The following is a 22,778-nucleotide window of genomic DNA, read 5'->3' on the forward strand; positions in this document are numbered from 1 at the left end:
AGTGGGTTTACATTAGATATAAAAGTCTGGATAAATGACAACAACAACAACCAAAAAACAAGGTGAACACGTCTAATAGCTTACTTTCTTCGATGACCACTTAATTCCTGATACATGTAAGCTATTGATATCACAGACATGCGATCTGATCGTATCAACAAATGAGACAAATGAAGATGGTGACGGCTGTATCGTACAGTAGGCCGACTGCACAACACGTGCAATCAAATCTACACTCAAATAAAATGAAATATTCACGATTAGTAAATACAAGAAATCATTTTTTGTAATGGGAGATCGGAGAAAGTTAAATACTTTTCCTGATCCATGTGGAGCGTTTTCCCGTTTTCTTCGCTTCAGCGGCTGACATACGAATGACAGAAACTTTTACATTCATTTCGAAGGAAAATCAAAAGATATCCCGAACATCATGTAACTTTATTAACTCTATCAAAAAGAGCTCTCTTGTGGGGGAAAATGAGAGAAGAGTGTCTGCTGCGCTCCATTAAGACAACACTTATTTACGTTGGGTGTCTGAGAGTATGCACACACGAGCAATAGGATATCTAGAAATGACAAAGAGGAAAGGTTCTTAAAATACAGGCCAGACGGAATGCAAAAAAAAATATTTTGTGTCATAAATGTCATGTTGGAGGCGAAAGTTCAAAGGTCAGCATGGTGGAAGAGAACGTAAACAAACGCTCGGACACTTTCAGATATTGGTTGCAACTGGCTTTTCTCCTCGTCTTAAAAATTCCATTTCTATGTTGCAAATCTTTGGTTTTAAGTTTTTGTCCTGCAAAGCTGAAGGATATTTCAAATGACATCGTGTTGATAACAGGCGGGAGCCGTGGGATTGGACGACGACTAGCGTTGGAGCTCGCTAAATGCAAACCAGAACACGTGAGTGACAGCAAGTCAAAACAAACCCATATTGCATTATGTCTGCCCAAGTCTCCGATTACTAAACACACACTCATGCATTTGCTTGTGTAGAACTACTGCACTAAAAGTTGAGTAAAAAGCAATTATTCCACCATATATGTTCATGTAGCCTCTCCACGGATGTGTTGATAAAATATGTTTTTATTTTTTATCTTTACTAAAGACTTTAGCCTAAGGTCGGTAGACAGACTGTTAACAACTCAGCGATGAAAGACATCCTACTTGCTTACTGCATCAGAAGCTCAGAATCATTTATTTATTTATTTAACAGGTTTTACATCCACTATTACAACCGTGCGGGCCTCTCAGTGGACAAGTTCTGAATCATAATATACATGTAAATATAAGATATAGGAAAAGAAAAATGGCGTAGGATGATCTTGCAAGCCACATGAAAATATCATTGTTGTTTTTGATGGTAATTGTACATACACACTAGACGTTTGATTGACCTCATCTATTGCTTTTTTTTTTAATCATTTAAAACATTTCTAGTTAGATAAGTAACATTTCTTGTTGGCCAGATTGTGTTATGGGGTCGAGGAATTTCGAATCTTGAGATGACAGCTGCTGATGTACGAAGCCTTGGCATTAAATGTTCTTACATGTCCTGTGATGTAGGAGTCAGAGAACAGATATATGCTAAGGTGAGATACATAATTTGACAAACCTGTATTTGAGAATACACAGTTTAGGTTTTCATGATCCTGGTATACTTTATGTACTTGCACATGTACATGTATTACCAAATTCAATTATATGGACTTGAGAATGAACAATATTTTAAATTCCAACTGTATATCAACACAGGTTAATAAATTGATTTTCTTTTGCTTAATACATATCACTTTCATAATGTGTTTTGTTATATGTCTAGAAGGAAACGAAAATCTTCAAACTTTTAGGAGTTTATATCTTTTCAGTTTGTAGATAAATCTATACTCATATATGTGAGTTTTGTTACTTTTACAAATAAATGGAGACTATGCATGTCCAGGTTCCTCCAGATGAACAAGTTTTACTTGTAATGCATATTCTTTCAAAATTACCCCCAAATAATGCAAATAAAGAGATATGGAAGTGAGTTGCAATATTTATTTGTGTACAGTTTCTGACCCTATTGCATGGAAAGACAGTTGTACATACACTTACAAATTTCTTGGCCAATTTATTGACATTTTTTCAGGCAAAGGAGATAAAGGACACCATAGGTCCTGTTTCCATATTGGTCAACAATGCAGGCATAGTGAGTGGGCGAAAGATTGTGGAAAGCGTAGATGAGGAGTTGGAGGCTACATATGCAGTCAACACTCTCGCCCATATTTGGGTAAGTAGTTTAGAGACATCTCTGTAAATAATGATATAAACAGTCTCTGTTCTGGTACACCTGAACACAGCATGAACTGTTATAATGGTCTCATCTTTTTGATTTCCAAAGGATTTTCATTTCTTTTTTACATCTAAATATATCATGCACCTTATGCAGAAATTAAGATCTGTCTTGGTATTGTATTTTAATTCATGTTGTAGGATATGACTAATTTTGATACCTCCTGCAGAAACTGAGATTTTATCTTCTTTTCTTCATTTAAGGCGACACTAAAGAGACCAATTGCAACCCCATGTGCAACACTTGAAATCTTACATCTTATTACTCTCCAGGCTATTCTGTCTTTCTGTGTCTTTTCTTGTTGTCTCCCTAAATACTTGTCCTGATATTACCTTGGTTGAAATTGTCTCCAAGACAACTGTCCTCATATGACCCTAGCTGTTCGTGTTACCCAGATGCCTATGCTCATATAACCCTAGTTGATGGTTTCTCCCTAGATATCCATCCTCGTATGGCCTTGGTTGTAGGTGTCTCCCTATATATCTGTCCTCATGTGACCCTGTCTATTTTTACCTCCTTAGACACCTGTTTTCATGTGACCTAGGCTGTTGGTGTTTACCAAAACACTTGTCTTCATATGACCCTGTCTATTTTTACCTCCTTAGACACCTGTTTTCATATGACCCTGGCTGTTGGTGTCTTCCTACATCCTCTTGTGACTCTAGCTTTTGGTGTGTCCCAAGATACCAATCCTCATGTGACTCTTGTGAGGGCACAATACCCTCAACAAACAAACAGAAGTTTAGAAAGGATGAATTTTTAAGATAAGATTGACAAATTCTCATATTTTAAGCAATTTTATTAGCCAATGTTATCTGCATGAGTCACTGAGGATGTGATATGTGTAATTCAGACAATAAAGGCATTCCTACCAGACATGATAGACAGACAGAGGGGCCATATTGTGACTCTCAGTTCCGTGTTAAGTATGATGAGTATGGCTGGCCTGTCCGACTACTGCAGCTCCAAATTTTCCAGTGCTGGGCTGCTAGACTCATTATACTGGGAGGTAGAGGAGTATCCAGATATCTCCATCACATCTGTTCATCCATACCTGGTGACTAATGACATGTTCTCATCACTGAAGCTAAGGTAGGTACCCTACCACCTATACATACCTGTACCTGGTCACTACTGACATGTTCTTATCACAGAATCTGAGGTAGATACCCCATCACCTCATTGTCAGTAACCCACGGTCCTGGCTCCTATGCACAAAGACATGAGTGTCAGGACTGTGGGTTACCAACGATGCATCACCTATACATATTTGTTTCTGGTGACAAATGTCTTCTCATCACTGAAGCTAAGGTAGGTACCCCATCACTTGTACATGCCTGTATTTGGTAATTAATGGCATGTTCTTATCACTGAAGTTGGTGTAGGTAGCACATTACCTGTACATGCCTGTCCCTGGTAAGCAATGACTCGTTCTTGTCACTGAAGCTGAGGTAAGTACCCCATGACATGTATATACTTGTATCTAGTGACTAATGATGCCTTCTCATCACTGAAGCTGAGTTATGTACCCTACCACTTGTACATACATATCTGGTAACTAATGACAAATTCTCATCCCTGAAACTGAGGGAGGTAAACCATGGTCTGTACATACCTGTTTCTGGTGACAAATTACACATTCTCATCACTGAAGCTGAGGTAGGTAACCCATGACCTGTACATACCTGTTTCTGGTGACATATGACATGTTCACATCACTGCAGCTGAAGTAGGTACCCCATCACCTTTATATACCTGTTTCTGGTGACATGACATGTTCACATCACTGCAGCTGAAGTAGGTACCCCATCACCTTTATATACCTGTTTCTGGTGACATATGACATGTTCACATCACTTCAGCTGAAGTAGGTACCCCATCACCTTTATATACCTGTTTCTGGTGACATATGACATGTTCACATCACTGCAGCTGAAGTAGGTACCCCATCACCTTTATATACCTGTTTCTGGTGACATATGACATGTTCACATCACTGCAGCTGAAGTAGGTACCCCATCACCTTTATATACCTGTTTCTGGTGACATGACATGTTCACATCACTGCAGCTGAAGTAGATACCCCATCACCTTTATATACCTGTTTCTGGTGACATGACATGTTCACATTACTGCAGTTGAAGTAGGTACCCCATCACCTTTATATACCTGTTTCTGGTGACATGACATGTTCACATCACTGCAGCTGAAGTAGATACCCCATCACCTTTATATACCTGTTTCTGGTGACATGACATGTTCACATTACTGCAGTTGAAGTAGGTACCCCATCACCTTTATATACCTGTTTCTAGTGACAAATGACAAGCTCTCATCACTGAAGCTGAGGTAGGTACCACATCACCTTTATGTACCTAAACTTCATGACAAATGACAAGTTCTCATCACTGAAGCTAATGTAGGTACCCCATCACCTGTATGTACCTGTTTTTGGTGATAAATGACATGTTCACATCACTGAAGCTGAGGTAGGTAGTCCATCACCTGTACATACCTGTACTTGGTAACTAATGACAAGTTCACATCACTGAAGCTGAGGTAGGTACCCCATCACCTGTACATACCTGTTTTTGGTGACATATGACAGGTTCTTATCACTGAAGCTGAGGTAGGTACCCCATCACCTGTATGTACCTAAACCTGATGACTAATGACATGTTCTTATCATTAAAACTGATAGGTCAATAATTTTAGATATTTCCACTATTGATGAGGTCAATAATTTTAGATTTGTCTACCATTGATGAGCCTGAAGAAGGTAGATACTTGAATTTTGTATTCTCTCTCTATCCATAGCTGTTGTCCTAATTGCTTTAATCATTCAAAGTGGCATGTTTTCTTTTCAACATTGATAACATCCTTAAAGTTTCTTTTTTGATGACACAAGTAGTTTATAGAGTGAAAAGAATCAAGAACCTGACATTTCAAAATGCCTTCTTCTTCTTACATCATGCATTTGAAGAATTATGTTTGTTTATAAGTTTACTTTGTTGTGGTTACAATACAGATTTCCCTGGCTGATTCCTGCCTTATCAGAGAAATATGTAGCTGAGCGAACTGTCCGGGCCATATTGACGAATACATCATATGTTATTATGCCACGCATCATGTACATCATCATCCTAGCCCAGAGGTCAGTGATATGAATTAGGGATCAGTTATATAGGCCAGAGGTCAATCATATAAATTAGGGGCCAATGATATTTCTCAGTGTAGCTTAGAAGTCATTCATATAAATTAGGGGCCAATGATATTACTCAGTGTAGCTTAGAAGTCATTCCTATAAATTAGGGGCCAATGATATTACAGAGTGTTGCTTAGTAGTCAACTATATAAATTAGGGGCCAATGATATTACTCAGTGTAGCTTAGAAGTCATTCATATAAGTCAGGGGCCAATGATATTACTCAGTGTAGCTTAGAAGTCATTTATATAAATTAGGGGCCAATGATATTACAGAGTGTTGCTTAGTAGTCAAGCATATAAATTAGGGGCCAATGATATTACTTAGTGTAGCTTAGAAGTCATTCATATAAATTAGGGGCCAATGATATTACAAAGTGTTGCTTAGTAGTCAACCATATAAATTAGGGGCCAATGATATTACTCAGTGTAGCTTAGAAGTCATTCATATAAGTCAGGGGCCAATGATATTACTCATTGTAGCTTAGAAGTCATTCATATCAATTAGGGGCCAATGATATTATTCATTGTAGCTTAGAAGTCAATCACATAAATTAGGGGCCAATGATATTACTCATTGTAGCTTAGAAGTCAATCACATAAATTAGGGGCCAATGATATTACTCATTGTAGCTTAGAAGTCAATCACATAAATTAGGGGCCAATGATATTACTCATTGTAGCTTAGAAGTCAATCACATAAATTAGGGGCCAGTGATATTACTCAGTGTAATTAGGGGTCAGTAATTTAATTCAATGTATTTTTGGGTCAGTTACATAAGTCAAGGATTAATGATTTAATTCATAGTTCAGTCATTTGAATCAGAGTTCAGTCATTAAAATCAGAGGTCAGTGATGTACAACTGACTCAGGGTACTTCAGTGTGTGTAGTTCAGAGGTTATATTCATATAAATAAGGGGTCAATATGATCTGGAGTCAACATTATGTAACTTTGATGTCAAAAATGCAGCTTGTGAAGATCAAAAATTAAATTATATATCAATAGTATAATTTGAGACTGGTTATACAACTGAATGATGCACTCATTTCTTTATATATATTCTTTTAGGCACAAATCTCTTAACTGGGAGCCAGTCATGTAATTCAGTATTATTCAGTATTATTTATGTAAGTTAAGGTTAGTTACTTGTATGTAACTTTTGTATGACAGAATTTTTCCTGAGAGTATCTTACTGCCCATATACAAATTCCTGGGTACAGATACAGCCATGGACAACTTCTCGTCTCCAAAGTCGTCGCCATCCAAGGTAAAATCAAGTTAAAAACTGGTCAGTGGTCAAGATGTGTAGTTAGACTTTGGCTGTGATATGTTTAAACCTGGTGATCGGAATTTCGACCAAACTGGAACTGTGATGTGTGAAATAGGAAGGGAGGATAAAGAGAAACCATTTCTTCAATGTTACGTACTGTGATTAGTCTCTAAGGACTGTGATGTGTCAAACAGGAGAAAACAGAAAGACATCGATGTATATAAAAATACCTAGTCAATATAGTTCTGAGGAGGTGGTGGTTGTATATCATGTTAACTCATTTTTTAAACATTTAAAAAAAAAATTGTCACATGGGTGTTGGGCATTTAATACAGATATTTTTTATTTTTTACATTACCTTTATAAGGCAAGCACCATTTGTCATAAGTGGAAATGCTGAGAACTGCTGAAGCTAATTCATGAACTGTTGTAGTGTTTATACAGCATGCATGCTTGGGATTCTGAGGACCTTGTAGAGGGTCAAGATGAAGAGCCAGATGTTTTGTTAGCAAATATACTACTTCTGAACAAAATGGAACTCCATCAGTGGTGATGTAACAACAAGATTGTCTCTAATATAACATAAACTTGTTATTAACCTTGAGGAGCATAACAACTAGACTGTCTCTAATGTAACACAAACATGTCGTTGATTTTGAGGAGTATACCACTAGACTATCTTTAAAATAACACAAATTTGTCATTGACCTTGGGGCGTACTATTAAACTGTCTCTAATGTCACACAAACATGTCATTGACCTTGGGGACATACAGTTTGACTGTCTCTTAATATAACACAAACTTGTTATTGACCTTGAGGAGCATACAGCTAGGTTGTCTCTTAATATAACACAAATATGTCATTGACATTGAGGAGTATACAACAAGACTGTCTCTAATATAACACAAACATGTCATTGACATTGAGGAGTATACAACAAGACTGTCTCTAATATAACACAAACATGTCATTGACCCTGAGGAGCATACAACAAGACTGTCTCTAATATAACACAAACATGTCATTGACCCTGAGGAGCATACAACAAGACTGTCTCTAATATAACACAAACATGTCATTGACCCTGAGAAGCATACAACAAGACTGTCTCTAATATAACACAAACATGTCATTGACCCTGAGGAGCATACAACTAGACTGTCTCTAATATAACACAAACATGTCATTGACCCTGAGGAGCATACAACTAGACTGTCTCTAATATAACATAAACATGTCAGTGGAGTGTCCTTGAGGAGCCTAATACCTGACTATCTATTAGGACACAAACATACTTATAGCCTTAGAGGGCATTCAATTAGACTGTCCCTGATATTGGCCCAGAGGAGATTTTCATTTTGGTGTAAATGTACACAAATAGAGTGTACAAGGAAATTTTAAGTCTTACTGTTTCCTGCCTTTTCATCATGGTATGACACATGTATTCACCTTTTATATAAGGTATCTAATCTGGTGCTACAATTTCTTACATTTTTTTTATAATTATTGATATACATTTAAATGTATGTTTATATATTTGTTATTTTCCTTGTACTCAGGGGGATTTTTTGGTTCTCAGGAAGCTGAGAAATAAACCAATCTGTGCTGTTTTGGTTGTGGATTAGGTTTACACAGATTATTCCAGGAGGGTATATGATGCTCCCATATGTTGTTCAGTGAGGTAGCCACCAGCTTTAAAAGAAAACCCCACCACAAAATGACCCTGGCTGATAGCAGTTCCATAAACATAGCAAACAAATGTTTTGTATCCAAGACCCCTTAGGCAGTCAATATGATTAAAACCTGGATGTTACTTAGTGATATTTGTTTTGTTGTCCTTTGCTTCAGTTATATCTTTGGCACTTATCCTAATGCAATGCTAAACAGTATTATCATATTCTAGGTACATTAGAAACTACATTCTTTCAACAATAAGCCTATGTCTGGTAATAAGCCCGCCCATATTACCATTAGTAAAATTATCAGGCAATACTATTTTAATGATTGTACTGTAATAAGACCTGACTTTGTATTAGAGATAACATTTTAGCTTCCTAGGGTCCTATAATAAGCCAAATCTCTGATATTGTGTAAGAAGTAATGTGTTGGCCCATTGTTTGTACAAGTCTTAACAGTCTTAACAAGTTATTTCTGAAAAATTATTGCATTGTTATAGTCTTGAATTGATCTTTATACTTGTTAACCTACCTAAATGAAAGCAAGTTTATGCCATGGTGCGGTGTCTTCCTGTCTGTCTGTTGTATGTCCAGCTTCAAAATTTTCCTGTTCCTTGAAACAACTTCTTTCCAATGACTTATAGGCCCATTGTCATGATTTTGGCAAGTAGCATTCTTGGTGAACAGCTGTCAAGTTTGTTGAAATGAAATACCTTGTCCCATTTTCAAGGTAAGTATGGTCAAATGTTGATTTGGTGAGTACCATGCTGGGCTAGAATTTCAAGTCTGTTCAAAAGAATGACCTGGGCCTGCTTATAAGTTCACAGTGGTCAAATATGTTAAAATCTTAAAAACTTCAAACATACAAAATTCAGGGCCATTGACCTCTCAGTAACAGAGTTATTGCCCTTTGTTCAAAATACCTTGTCCAAAGCATAACTTTGCTTGTATTTAAAGTAGGGTAATGAAACTTGGTGTATACATTGATCATTTAAAGACAATGTGCATTGTATCAATGTTAGGGCCCACAACCCCTTAATTACAGATTTACTTTCCTTTGTTGAAATTTTGTGGCTAGAGCATTTCCTTTCCTACATTTAAACTAGGATATTGATAGGTGATGTATACATCAGTCATAGAAAAACAAGGTGCAGTGTAGTAAAATCAGGGCCAATGACCCTCAGTACAGAGTTTTTGCCCTTTGTTAGAATTTTGTGTCATGAGCATGGCTTTGCTTGCATTAAAACTAGATGTGTAAATTGGTCATAAAAAGAGAATGTGCAGTATACCAAATTCAGGGCCTGCAATTACAGAATTATTGTCCTTCAGTAAAATTTGTCATTTCGGGAAGCGTTCATCAGTTTCACTGATACTCTTGTGATTTTAGGTACCTTCAACCCTCACCCATAATGTCTGATGTTGTATCATGTGAACCTGCAATTATCATAAAGCTTTATGTATAGATAATACATGTACATGCAGAAATTAATGGTATATACAGGACTTCTTGCTTTGGAATTTTTTCCATGTGTGTTGTAAGATTTAATCTTTTTAATTAACATATATATTGCTATTCATTTAATGATGGCCTTTCCCTATGAAATAATGCATAATAATGTGTACATGTGAAACGTGCCTTTACAGACTATATATCTATTGATGTGTACACAGGTGATGATCAATGCTGACATAAATTGGTAATATTATGTTTATACCAAGTGTAACTAGTCTGACCATAGCTTAATGTAACCATGATGTGGTGATGGGATATTGGTAGAAAGATTGGCTTCTAGAAATAGCTTTATAGACATAATTTACTAAAGTTTTAAAATACACACTGTTTAATCTAAGCTTATACAATAGCTACAACATTGAAATGAAAATGACTATTTTGTGCACATGAAAATGAAAGTTTTCATGTCTGGAAATTGAAAACAGATACTGTATGGTTCAATTATAGTACCCAGTCACAAACAAACATTGCTAAACATGTTAATTTAAGCCTATTTATCGATGCAATGTTTTCAGTAATATTTTGTGGGACATATTGTGTGACACTTCATACTTCTTTATTTTAGTTTCTAATTTTATTAATATTATTTCCCAACCCGCAACAGAGATAAAAATAAACATTTTCCTCATGTTTTGTCCAATTATTTTTTCATAGTTTATTGTTCTGTCATTTTATTCATTATACGGAAATTGAAATTTAATGAAAATCATTATCAGATTCTTGTTAATTAGAACAGATATACAGTTATAAGAGAAGTATCTGTGGTTCATTGTGTACTGTAAAAGAATCTGCTTAAACATATGCTTGTATGATACATACATTGTACATATGTATAAGACATGGGTACAATAAAAAAATGACACACTATTTAATATTTTTGTTTTGTGTATTTGAATATATCTCATGCTGGGAATTCCTTGAGGGATTTTGGTAACACCTATCATATAAGGTGCCATACCGTCTATACATTTGCCCCTTTCAGGACATAACAAATTTGCTATTTTCAAATATCAATTACAAATTTTGCAATATCACCTGTGGCATTTTGAACCATTTTCAGATTGTCTTTTGTGTATGATCTGTTGATGTTATTGTCTGTCTATAAACCCATTAGTCTCTCAGGATATACCTGAGGGATTACATCTGAAAGGATATATCTGTGGGATATAATCTTGGGTTTTATCCGTGGGATATAATCTCTCAGGGAATATTTGAGGGATAGATTCTCTCGGGATATGTCTATGGGATATAGTCTCTGAGGATATATATGAGGAATAACATCTCTCAGAATATGTATATCTGTGGGATATAATCTCTCAGGATATATCTGTGGGATATAGTCTCTCAGGATATATCTGTGGGATATAATCTCTCAGGATATATCTGTGGGATATAATCTCTCAGGATGTATCTGTGGGATATAGTCTCTCAGGATATATCTGTGGGATATAATCTCTCAGGATATATCTGTGGGATATAGTCTCTCAGGATATATCTGTGGGATATAATCTCTCAGGATATATCTGTGGGATATAATCTCTCAGGATATATCTGTGGGATATAATCTCTCAGGATATATCTGTGGGATATAATCTCTCAGGATATATATGAGGGATAACGTCTCTTAGGATTTATCTGAGGGATATAGTCTCTCAGGATATATCTGTGGGATATAGTCTCTCAGGATATATCTGTGGGATATAATCTCTCAGGATATATCTGTGGGATATAGTCTCTCAGGATATATCTGTGGGATATAATCTCTCATCTGTGGGATATAGTCTCTCAGGATATATCTGTGGGATATAGTCTCTCAGGATATATATGAGGGATAACGTCTCTCAGGATTTATCTGAGGGATATAGTCTCTCAGGATATATCTGAGTGATGAATATTGCATTTTTCAATTGATGAAAAATAACACGATACCCATCATGTTCAGGCCATCTTTGATTTTGTGTTCAAGTTTGTTCTTGAGCGATCTTTCTGACAGACCAGCTGGAAATTCCCTTGTCTAGTTTTACACACCTACATTTTGAGGATCATTAGAAATATATAAAGGAAACCAATAAATATAAACCATTAATTTTGTTTCTGCATGGATATCTACTGTTACATTAAAAATGCCTGTCGTATAGAAATGTATGACAATACAGAATCCATGATTATTTGTAACATCCCTTACAGATTTTACAATAAAGCAGACCTTGTCAAGACATATACACTACCAGGCAGTCTATTATTATCTTTGTAGGCATAATCCCTCATATAATTGTTCACCTTGTAGTACTTAATTACAGGTTTTGTTAAAATAACTTTTTATCTAGATGGAACTTGTTTGCACAATTTCATCTAAACTGCTCCAATAGATTGGTACTTCATATTTTACTTACACACATGATATACTTAGTTTTGTGTTTCTCTTGACCAAACAGACAACTCCTCCTTACTCATTGAGTAGATCTTCACCAAACTTTATTTTGATTTAAATAGAGTTATGTCCCTTTATACTCAATAACTTGTCCAGAATTCTCCTTAAACTGGGAGCATCTTAGACTGCAGTTCTGTTTAGAGAGGAAGATTTCACAAACAAGATAAATGACAATGATGATTTATTTCATATTTACAAATGCATGTAAAGTACAAAACTGATAAAATATATACAAAAGTTGACAAGTACAATGTATAAGGCTAGATTCTATACAGAAAAGAGTTTTAAGGCAACAAAGATTTTACAATGCTTAGAAATCCTAGTAGAAACAAGTGACTTCTGTATTGAATACCAATTTCACCTTTATACATACATGTATGAAATCTATATCACTGAATTTCCATGTGACTTCTGAATGTACATATCTTGATACGATTAATTGGATCTTTCCACTTTCATAGTAGCATTGAAACAAATATTATTACTGTTTTTAATTTACTTGCAGTCCATGATAAATTTTTGCTAATAAAACTGGATGTTTACCTTGAAGTAAAATATTACAAGTTCATAGTGATACCATTGATATCTCTAATGCATTCATTTTACCATAAACCCAGAAATTAAACTGTTAACTGAAGTAATCCACATATCAGTTATCTGATTGTAACATCAGGCCATGTACATACATCTATAAGAATATATAACAATGATTATTCTTGTCCTGCTGGAGATGATACAAGTACAATCAATTCTTGGCGCTCAATATAAATACAAATATATATGACCTTATAAACATTATTCGTGGGCTTTTTTATTTTTGTTTTTATTTTTTGAGTGGTAAGTTTTAAATAGTTCACATTTTAAATGAATGTCTGATCTCAAGTTACATTATTTTCCTTCTACATGCACAAGTTGGTTCTGAGATATATTACAGCCAATGCATGATGATATGTTTGTATTTGGAATTTGTCCTTGACACTACGCCTCTGTGAGGTCGTCATTGAAGTACAAATGGATGGCTTGTAGGAATGTGTCGTCATTCATGCTGAGTTTGTAGAATTCCTCATCCTCGTCTGGGATCTGGTTATCTTCCAATGTTTGGGTCATGTCCAGATTTCTGCCATCATATTTCCATGTGTAGCTTGCCGCGTGGGCATTATATTTAATGTAACGGTCTAAAATTTCTGTCATTATCTCTTCTGAACACACCTGTGGATATAAAAAGTATAATCCAATTAAACCTGGTAGTTTTTTTTTAACAAACCCGTATATAAAATACCTGTTACCTATTATACCTGGTGATTTTTAAAGGAATGAGTGACTATGTCATGTTTACAAATAAGAGTTCATAAAAGTGATATGACATGCATGTATAAGACTTGAGGCGAATTTTATTTATCATATAATGAGTTTATTCAATGCAATACATTTGTTTATATGGCAAAACAGGTCAGCATTATGATAAAGCAAAATTTTGAAATAAACTTTAATAATTATATCAAATTCCTCATAGCGATTTTAGTAAAAGAGTACAAGAATGCAAAATTTTGCTAGCTCATCCTGGAAATTGAAATAATCAAAACTTTTTCAACATGTGAAGTTTCAAAGAAATATTTCTCTATCACATACCACAGTCTTACCTCTATAACTTGTTCTTGTGATGTTAAAGTGTTGATTATTTTGATGGATCTTGTTTTCTTTGACAATATTCCTACGAGATATCCTTCGTCTTTCCACCATGGCCGACCAAAGTCATTTGCCCAAAAGCTGTCTGGATATGGAGGAGGGATGTGAACAAATCGGCCATTTGGACAATAGGGGATCACACAACCTGTCAGAGGATCAACATGGGTACGGATCTGAAAGTACAAGAGTTGAAAAATATAAAAAGACATGTATACACTGCTGTAGTTTTCTTAGTTATATTAAAGTACTACATTTGTACATAACAATTTGCAGCAAAACATCAGCCTTGAGATGTAAAGCTTGCTCAGGTCTTGATAATGGAATTATCCAGGTCATTCCTCAAGGTTTTAATCAGGAAAAGTTAATTGGAACACTGAAGGAGACAGAAACTATAACCTTGTCTATATACTATACCTGCTTATTTAAATGAAGTATCTGTAAATACCAATCACTACCTAGCAGAATGACGTTGACCAGATGTTGTGCATTGTATAACATTATTTCAACCAAAGAAGCAGAGAAAAAACCTCATCCAATATGTGACAAATGGCCAAACCAGATAAATACTCATCCAATGTCACAAATGACCAGATCAGATAAATTCTCACAAACAACCAGACAAAATCAGTCCTCCCTCAATGCTACAAGCAACCAGATGAGAAAAACCCTCACCCTACATTACTAATAAACCAGATGAGATAAATCCTCACCTGACATTGCAAACAACCACACAAGATAAATCCTCACCAGACATTAAATTTGGAATTTAACCCATACAAAATTGATGTACTTCAAAAGACCAGACTAGATAAATTCTCCCCCAATGTTATAAACAACTAGACCAGATAAATCCACTCTGACGTTACAAACATCCATGAAAACCAGATAAAACATCCCTTGATATTGACTTTTACATTTAATCCAAGCAAAATACATTAAAAATATTTCACTTATATTATTTCATATTGATTCTAATGATGTGTATCTGACTTACAAACTAATATCACTACAACTTGTGTCAATGTTTTCTAACCAATACAAATATATTAGCACTCCTGAAAAGCGATGAAAAATAGAGGACATCCATTTCAATGATAAATCTATCATATCCTTAGTCATGCTTACATCTTTGAGTTTAGGATTAAACCAGTGTGAGATGTCTTTTCCTGCTGACTGGATGATTGGTTTTAGGAGGACATCACCTGGAGAAAACAAAGTGGTAGTTAATCACAGGATATAAAGATTTTATTAATGTTTCCTGTTTGCAGTGATGAGATCAGTAACACTCCAAAATGTACTTCCTTGAATTAACCCCATCATGTGTAATGTCATTCATAAAAACATTTATTAGATGTGAGGAAACTATCAGAAATGTGAACAAGGAAGTTGAAAGTGCAAAACTTTTTGATGCAATTTGAAAATAATTCATTCAATTCTGGTTTCTAGTGTAATTTTTTTATTCGAGATGAGGTCATATGGTGCACTGTGCTGGTTTCTAGTTTTATTTGTGAGGTAGGGTGAAACATATGGTGAACAATTTTGATTTCAATTTTATTTTTTATTCGGGTGATGTCATATGGTGTTAATTTCTGGTGTCTGGTGTTATTTGTGAGTAGGGGAAAGGTCATATAATGCACACTTCTGGTTTTAAGTTTTATTCTTGACACATTAAAGATCTCCTTTTTGGCCACGTCAAATAAAACTAAAAAAGACTTGTCTTGTACTTGAAAAAAAGGGGGAAATATGATTTCTGTTAGGTACATTGTCAAAGAGGCCAAAGGTCCATATGAAAATAAAAGACATCAATGACAGATTATAGGAAACTTCAGGTAATCATCAATATGATAGCCCCAACTCATTTAGGAAAAGAGACTGTCTTGTCCCCCTCAAATCTGTACAAGACTCAATTTATAGAGAGCATAAACATGTATAATCTGAAGTGATCTAAACGTTTCTTTCTGTTTGGGTTGGGGTGGGGATGGGGGCTTGGTCGGAACCTAAATAAAACCGCAGAGAGATAGTCAGTATAGAGTGTATTGTCCTTGCAACAGCAAGGGTCATATGAGGATGGAGTTGCGTGTGAGAGTGTATTATTTTTTAATGTTACACATAAAAGAAATACCTACAAGACTGGTGGACAGTGCTAAAGGTTATGTTTTTGTGAGGCCTTGGGTCTGCGAGTGTATGTTCGGTGATTGTGCATACTAAAGTTGGATATCTGGATGGATCAGCTATTTGAGTGTATGCCATGTTCATCAAACAGTGAAACGTTTTATCAGAATACGATCGACATGATCTGGTGCCCTGTCATAATGTTACTTATTTTGCACAAGATTTTGTTTATGAATTCACATCAGAGGCACTGAGTAGCTAATCATCTATGTTTGCGTGGAATATAACATACAGGGAAATTACGTATCTAAAGGATACAAAGCGAGAGAAGTAGACATCTGGTTAGTGAATAAAGAGGCATAGCAGGTTGCAAGAGTCAATGCTACGTGTCGATTCGATGAACGGTGTGATTACAAACTTACCTTTGTATTTTTCACATAGTGGAGTTAGATCATACACTTTTCCTAGGAAAGATACCCAAAGGTCATCTACAGTGTTGTGTACAGCAACTTCAGAGGGTGTGAAATACTTCGGCCGACCCATTTCGGTGTATCGACCATTCGAACTACGGGAAATCAACTGTTGCCAATGTCAACTAATCAACACCGGAAGTAAAAGTAAAGTGCGAACTGAAGTTTAAGCGGACAATGTACGCATTCAGTTAATAAAGCATGCAATTTGAAAGGTATATGATAATTCTTTTTAGTTATATTCTACTTCCTATTATTTTAGTTTGATTTCATTATTCAAAATATGACTTCTTAACAAATATAAAATATCGTTTTGTTCCGTTTGTCATTGACAGATCCGTAATATTGGTGTCGTAAAACCAAGATGGCGGGGGAGGTGAGGAAACGGTTTTGAAAAAAACTAACAAAACTTACCTACGAGCTCTCGTTGTAGTTATTTGCCCAAAACAATTCGAACTGTTACGATATATGTTATTGCTTATCATGATCGACTCATTTATTGAATTTGAAGAGTTAGGTCATTTATGAGGATGGAGTAATGACATGTCAATGATTCAAAACTTACCCCCGATGGGGTTCGAGCTAGCGACCCTTCGGTCTCTAGCCTGACACTCTTAGCTAGACTACATGGAAATTTCCATTATATGATGCTAGTAAGGCGACCTGTACTCTCAACTTCTTCACTACCTCCAATTCCTTCTGGGATTCCTTTTAGGGACTCGTTTATATCGGACGTTTGACTATATTCCTCATTGGATATTGCCAAACTTCCGATATAAATGATGAATCCCAGAAGGGTTTCACTACTCCCACCTTCAAATTCTTTGAATCCGAAGACGACAATATACCAGGTTTAACATCTCCATGGAAGTATTTCGATATTTAATAGTTTCTACCCATGGAGTGGCCAACGTCCCCAAATCTGTAATGGGAAGGAATAATGAAACACACCTGCCACTGCTAGGGTTCGAACTAGCAACCCTTCGGTCTCTAGCTGGACACTACTGCTCGTCTAAAGTGAAATTCCCTTCAACGAGGACCTGTAAACTTAACTACAAGATAACCATGTAGTACTATGTCCCATCCCATCTTTTTTTTTATGGAAATCAAAAACTATGTATGTCATTATCACTATCTATATTTCGATGTTGAAGTATTTAGAAACATGCACACACTTTTTTGTATGATGTTTGTAGCATTATTTAAAATTCATAGGATCAAGATGCGGAAAAGTCCGAAGGGATGAAGAAATTGGAGAAGTGGCTAAACAAAGGCATGAAAATACAAATGACTGATGGTCGGACACTTATTGGTAGGTCTTCAATAGAATGAGTAACAAAATATACAATATATAGTATGTAGTAGTCACAATTGCTTAATTTCTAAGTTGGTTCATCAAACTTGAAACCTAAGTTGGCTGTTGTAATTTTGTAACAATAACCTTTGAAGAAAAGAAAAAATATTTAGGATGTCCTTCTAATTTGGGTACATTTTTGATGCAGACAGCACATTCTATCCATGTCAGTTTATTACAATTATATAGCTGTCTTTTTTTCATTTAAATGGGCTCTATAAATATTATATACATTTGTTTATGGGTGAATTTTGAAGCAATTTTACTTGTGTTGTATTGGTTTTCCTCATTTTCTTTCTCTAGGTGTATTTCTATGTACTGACAGAGACAGAAATGTAATATTGGGTTCCTGTGAGGAGTACCTGCGATCACCAGGTAATGAATTAATCCACTCATGGAAACTTGCATAAATGGATGAATATCATTTAAGGTTACAGTCTCCAGATCACACGCAACAAAATCAATAATAATATTTTCTTATAACTTTAATTATCAATTATAAAATGAGTTGTCCATGACAAACATCTGATTATCCAAGATTTTATGTTGACATCTCTTTGTAATCATGAGTGCAGTAAATTTAAGTCTCAGCGGAGTAGTAATTGTAAGGTTATGTCTTTTGAATCTGAAACATGTCAAATAAGACGCCTATAGATAGTAGCTGTTCAGAATTAATATATTACAGTATACTTTGCATGCTATTAATTTTTAACTGTGGTTCATATTGTAAAGCACATATATTACTGTAAAAGTATTTCAATATATATTAGATACGGACAAAGATGTAAAATCAGACCTGCATACTTACCTAACTTATGATATTCGTTAGATCAAGCTTGTCCATATTGTAGGTATAGATTTGTGCGAGTATATGTCAATACAGAGACAGTTTAAATACAAAAGTTTGAGCATTGTTATAAAAAATGTTTTATTGGTGTTGACTATATATCTAGTCAAAGTCCATTAGAACACTTAGTCAGAGCCCAGGATAATGTGTTGTGTAAAAATCCATGTGATGATACTATTGACAGTTTGATGAAGAATTTAATAGTTTGTATCATTTTAATTATTATTGATAAAACATTTTCAATTTCATCTATTTTTACAGAAAGAACCAATACCTATCATATTTTTATGTACATATATACAAATCAAGATTCAATCAAATTTTCAATTTTGAATTTGAAGACAGTGGAAAGAAAGAAGATCCGAGAATTCTTGGATTGGCCATGATCCCTGGCTATCACATTGTCAGCATCCATGTGGACGAGGAACACACTCCTGGGCAAAGTGTCATGTGATTCTGTCTTGTGACAGTCTGCAGGACTTCCTGCCAAATGACTCGCTACAATACATCATCATATGACTTCCTGTCATGTGATTGGCTGCCATACATCATCATGTGGCTGAACTGAGTTTACTAGATATATGTAGATAAGTTCATGTGTGGACCTAATCAGACAATGTACAATATTTCTGATGGGATTTTTAACGGTATGAATATTGACATAAAAAATAGTTGATATTGACTGTTATGAACGATTCAAAAAGAATACCAAGGATTTACTATGGTCACCTATTATTGAGACTGAATTCTGTTTGTGAATCAGATCAGAAGTCTTCATTAGAAATGAAATGTGATCTGTTCAGAAATGAAATATGGTGGTCATGCTTGTTTGCCATTAATTAATTTGTACCCATATTTATTTATAGACAAAATCATTGACATTTATGAAAATGTTGAAATAAAGATTGTGTTCTGATAACATGTTATTGTGATGATACACCCTCAGTGAAGCTCTTACTGTCACCATCCACTGAAAAGCTGTTGTAAACAATATAAAGCCTTTTCAGAAAATCTCAAAATTGACAGAATAAAAGTTAGCAATATTAAGTCATTTTGTTCATATGATCATACAACATGTTTGTACCAAGTTATATGGTGATAGTTGAATTATTTTCTAAGATCAGCTTTTCATATGTTTATTGTGTATCATATTCAAGAGGGGTATGATGCTGTGGAGACGCTCCTTGTAAGGTACATGTACATCCCTGTGATAATGCTAAATAAAGTGTAAAGTTTATGGTGAAGTCAGCAGGATTTCCCAACCTGCAGTCCCTATGTATGTATTATAGCATCACTATATGAGCTAGGGTAGGATTACTGGTAAATAGTAACACTAAATCTTTCTCTTTTGATACACAGGGCTTCATTGTTAAACATGGCAGCACAAATTATACAATTTCTCTCTTGGTTCAACCTTGACTGATGCAAAATTAAAGGTGACAAAATGATTTTGATTAAATTCCCCCGAGGAATGAAGCCATAAGAACATTAATTGGGATTTTTCTAAAAATAGTGACAGTAACCTTGACCCTGTGACACTGAAACTTGAACTTTCAAAAACTGTCATTGGCCTTAAATAGGAAGTTGAAATTTTTAATTTAGGAATATCTTGGTCCTTTTATTTATATTATGCGATGTTTTCAAAATATCTTGACAATGAAGCCATTAGAACATTGATAAGTTTTTTTTACACATAGTAATGGTGACTTGAACTTGACCCTGTATCCCTGAAACTCAACCAGGTCCGAGACATTATTATCCTTGCTAAGTATGGTACTAGCTCAAGGAATGACGCTGCTAAAGTGCTGATAGGGATTTTCTTAAAATAGTAACACTGACAATGACCATACAAGCTTGAAACTCGAACTTGATAGAGATGTTTAGGTATTTGCTACAAGAAGTAACGGTGACCATGACCTTTCAACCCTAAAACTCTATAGTGCGACGATTAATTTTATCATACGGTTCATCCCTTTATCCCCTTCGGCATTCAGTCACTATGGGATCGCAATGACAGGCGCCTGTCTATTGGCTTTCTAACTCTCCTCTCCCTTATGAGTACAGAATTTACCTATGCATGCTTTATCTGTCCTCTTTACCGTACCTGGGGCTTGTACACTCGCAGTTTATCCCTCTTTCTCCTCAGCCGAGTGTTTGTCTAAGTTGTTCTTTCATTCTCCTCTTTTCGGTGCTGATAGTTTGTCTATTTGCTGTTGAAATATCTTCTTCCCTACCTATTCGTCGTTGAATTCTCCTCTTTCCTGTGCCGAAAGTATGCCTATTCATCGCTAAACTCTCCTATTTCTTTTGCCAAGAGTTTGAACGCTCCTCTTTCCAGTACAGAGTCTACATTATCGCTGATTATATACTTATTCTTAAAGTATTCCGAACCGTTTTACTTAGTTAATAATTGTTCCTCCTCCTCCTACTACTACTGTTACTTTTACCAGTATATCATAAATCCTCATGGTCAGATGATTCTCCTGTTGTTTCTCCGTGTTTTACTACTCTTTATCTTGTACTGAGATTTGTCATTTCGGTTTTTGCTTCTGTTTTCCCGACATTTATCTTTTCATTTTTTTGTAAATATCTCTCTCCGGTACGGAGACATATCTTTTTGCGTTTATTTCTCTTTCCTGTACCGATATTTGTCTTTTTTATTTCTGAATCTTGTACGGAAATACATCTTTTTGCATTTCACTCGTCTTTTCTATACCGAAAATTATATTTTAATAACATTTTACCTTTCTGTTGTGCCAAGACTTTTTTCCGTTTCGCGTTGAATTTCTTGTGCCGCAATTTTTCTTTTCGTGTTTTACTTCTCTTTCTTTTACAGAAATATGTCTTTTTCGTTCTACCTCTCTTTCCTGTTTTGTCTTTTCACTTATAATTTCTCGGCATTCCTGTGTTGAGAGTCTGTCGATGTCGTCAATTCTGTGCCGAGAGTATCAATCTCGTCATTCGTGTGCCGAGAGTATCAATATCGTCACTCGTGTGCCGAGAGCCTGTCAATCTCATCATTCGTGTTCCGAGAGTCTGTCATTCGCGTCTGTCCGGTGCCGAGCGTCTGTCGATCTCGTCATTCCCGTGCCGAGCGTCTGTAAATCTCGTCTTTCCCGTGCCGAGCGTCTGTAAATCTCGTCTTTCCTGTGCCGAGCGTCTGTAAATCTCGTCTTTCCTGTGCCGAGCGTCTGTAAATCTTTTCTTTCCTGTGCAGAGAGTATGTCAACTTGCTGTTTACTCTTCTCTGTCAAGAGGCTACCGTTCACCTATTGCTGTAGAATGGACAACCTTACTCCTTCTAAAATGACATGTTCTTCATATCCGGAAGTTGATTCTTCTGATAGCTTATTTTTGATATCCCGTTTTCGTTATCAAGCAGGAATTACGAATCAATCACCATCAATAAAATTGGCATTGATGAAAATAACATATTAGAAAAAGTCACTGGAATCAGATATATGTACGTATGACACATACAGAAAAGTAAAGATTAATAAAGGAATTGCCTTCGGTATTTTTATTTCCGCTTTATATCAAGACAATCATTTGTAAGACTTTGTATTGTAATAACCAATTCACAAAAAAGTTGATTAATTTAATCAATATAATGTATCATTGTCACATCAAAAACGCACTACATTGACTTAACAGTATAATTTTATTAATTATAAAAATAAATAATAGGAGATATATATTTATCTTGGATTAAAGAACTTTAAAAACATTCATATAAATAACAAAGAGAAAGTACAACTAGAAATATTCTGAATCATAAAACGATTTTCGGTGTAATACTTTTTAGTTCCACTGGACATTGTATGTCTGAAGTTGTCTGAATATGAACCGATAACACATAACGTTACTATTGACGGT

At 35.3% G+C, this 22,778-nt stretch overlaps 3 protein-coding genes across 3 annotated transcripts; 2 read left to right on the forward strand and 1 right to left on the reverse strand.

Annotated features, from left to right (window-relative positions):
• The first annotated feature begins 488 nt into the window (after positions 1–488).
• On the forward strand, positions 489–10,646 carry LOC132559892 (short-chain dehydrogenase/reductase 3-like). Its single transcript, XM_060224521.1, has 6 exons — positions 489–903; positions 1,470–1,592; positions 2,132–2,272; positions 3,189–3,427; positions 5,364–5,489; positions 6,712–10,646. Exons 1-6 carry the CDS (start codon positions 676–678, stop codon positions 6,821–6,823), a joined length of 969 nt encoding a protein of 322 aa, XP_060080504.1. The 5' UTR covers positions 489–675; the 3' UTR covers positions 6,824–10,646.
• Positions 10,647–13,112: 2,466 nt separating this feature from the next.
• LOC132559901 (cytochrome b5 domain-containing protein 1-like) lies at positions 13,113–16,774 on the reverse strand. Its single transcript, XM_060224531.1, has 4 exons — positions 16,654–16,774; positions 15,245–15,321; positions 14,074–14,292; positions 13,113–13,642 (listed from the first exon to the last, which is right to left on the reverse strand). The coding sequence occupies exons 1-4, from the start codon at positions 16,772–16,774 to the stop codon at positions 13,412–13,414; spliced, it is 648 nt and encodes a 215-aa protein (XP_060080514.1). The 3' UTR covers positions 13,113–13,411.
• A 284-nt stretch (positions 16,775–17,058) lies between these two features.
• On the forward strand, positions 17,059–19,821 carry LOC132559893 (N-alpha-acetyltransferase 38-B, NatC auxiliary subunit-like). Its single transcript, XM_060224522.1, has 4 exons — positions 17,059–17,077; positions 17,917–18,013; positions 18,359–18,430; positions 19,244–19,821. The coding sequence occupies exons 1-4, from the start codon at positions 17,066–17,068 to the stop codon at positions 19,354–19,356; spliced, it is 294 nt and encodes a 97-aa protein (XP_060080505.1). The 5' UTR covers positions 17,059–17,065; the 3' UTR covers positions 19,357–19,821.
• Positions 19,822–22,778: the final 2,957 nt, after the last annotated feature.

This window comes from Ylistrum balloti, unplaced genomic scaffold (assembly GCF_031769215.1).
Source record: "Ylistrum balloti isolate Yb309-2 unplaced genomic scaffold, AGI_CSIRO_Ybal_v1 Utg370992, whole genome shotgun sequence".
NCBI classification, from domain to species: domain Eukaryota; kingdom Metazoa; phylum Mollusca; class Bivalvia; order Pectinida; family Pectinidae; genus Ylistrum; species Ylistrum balloti.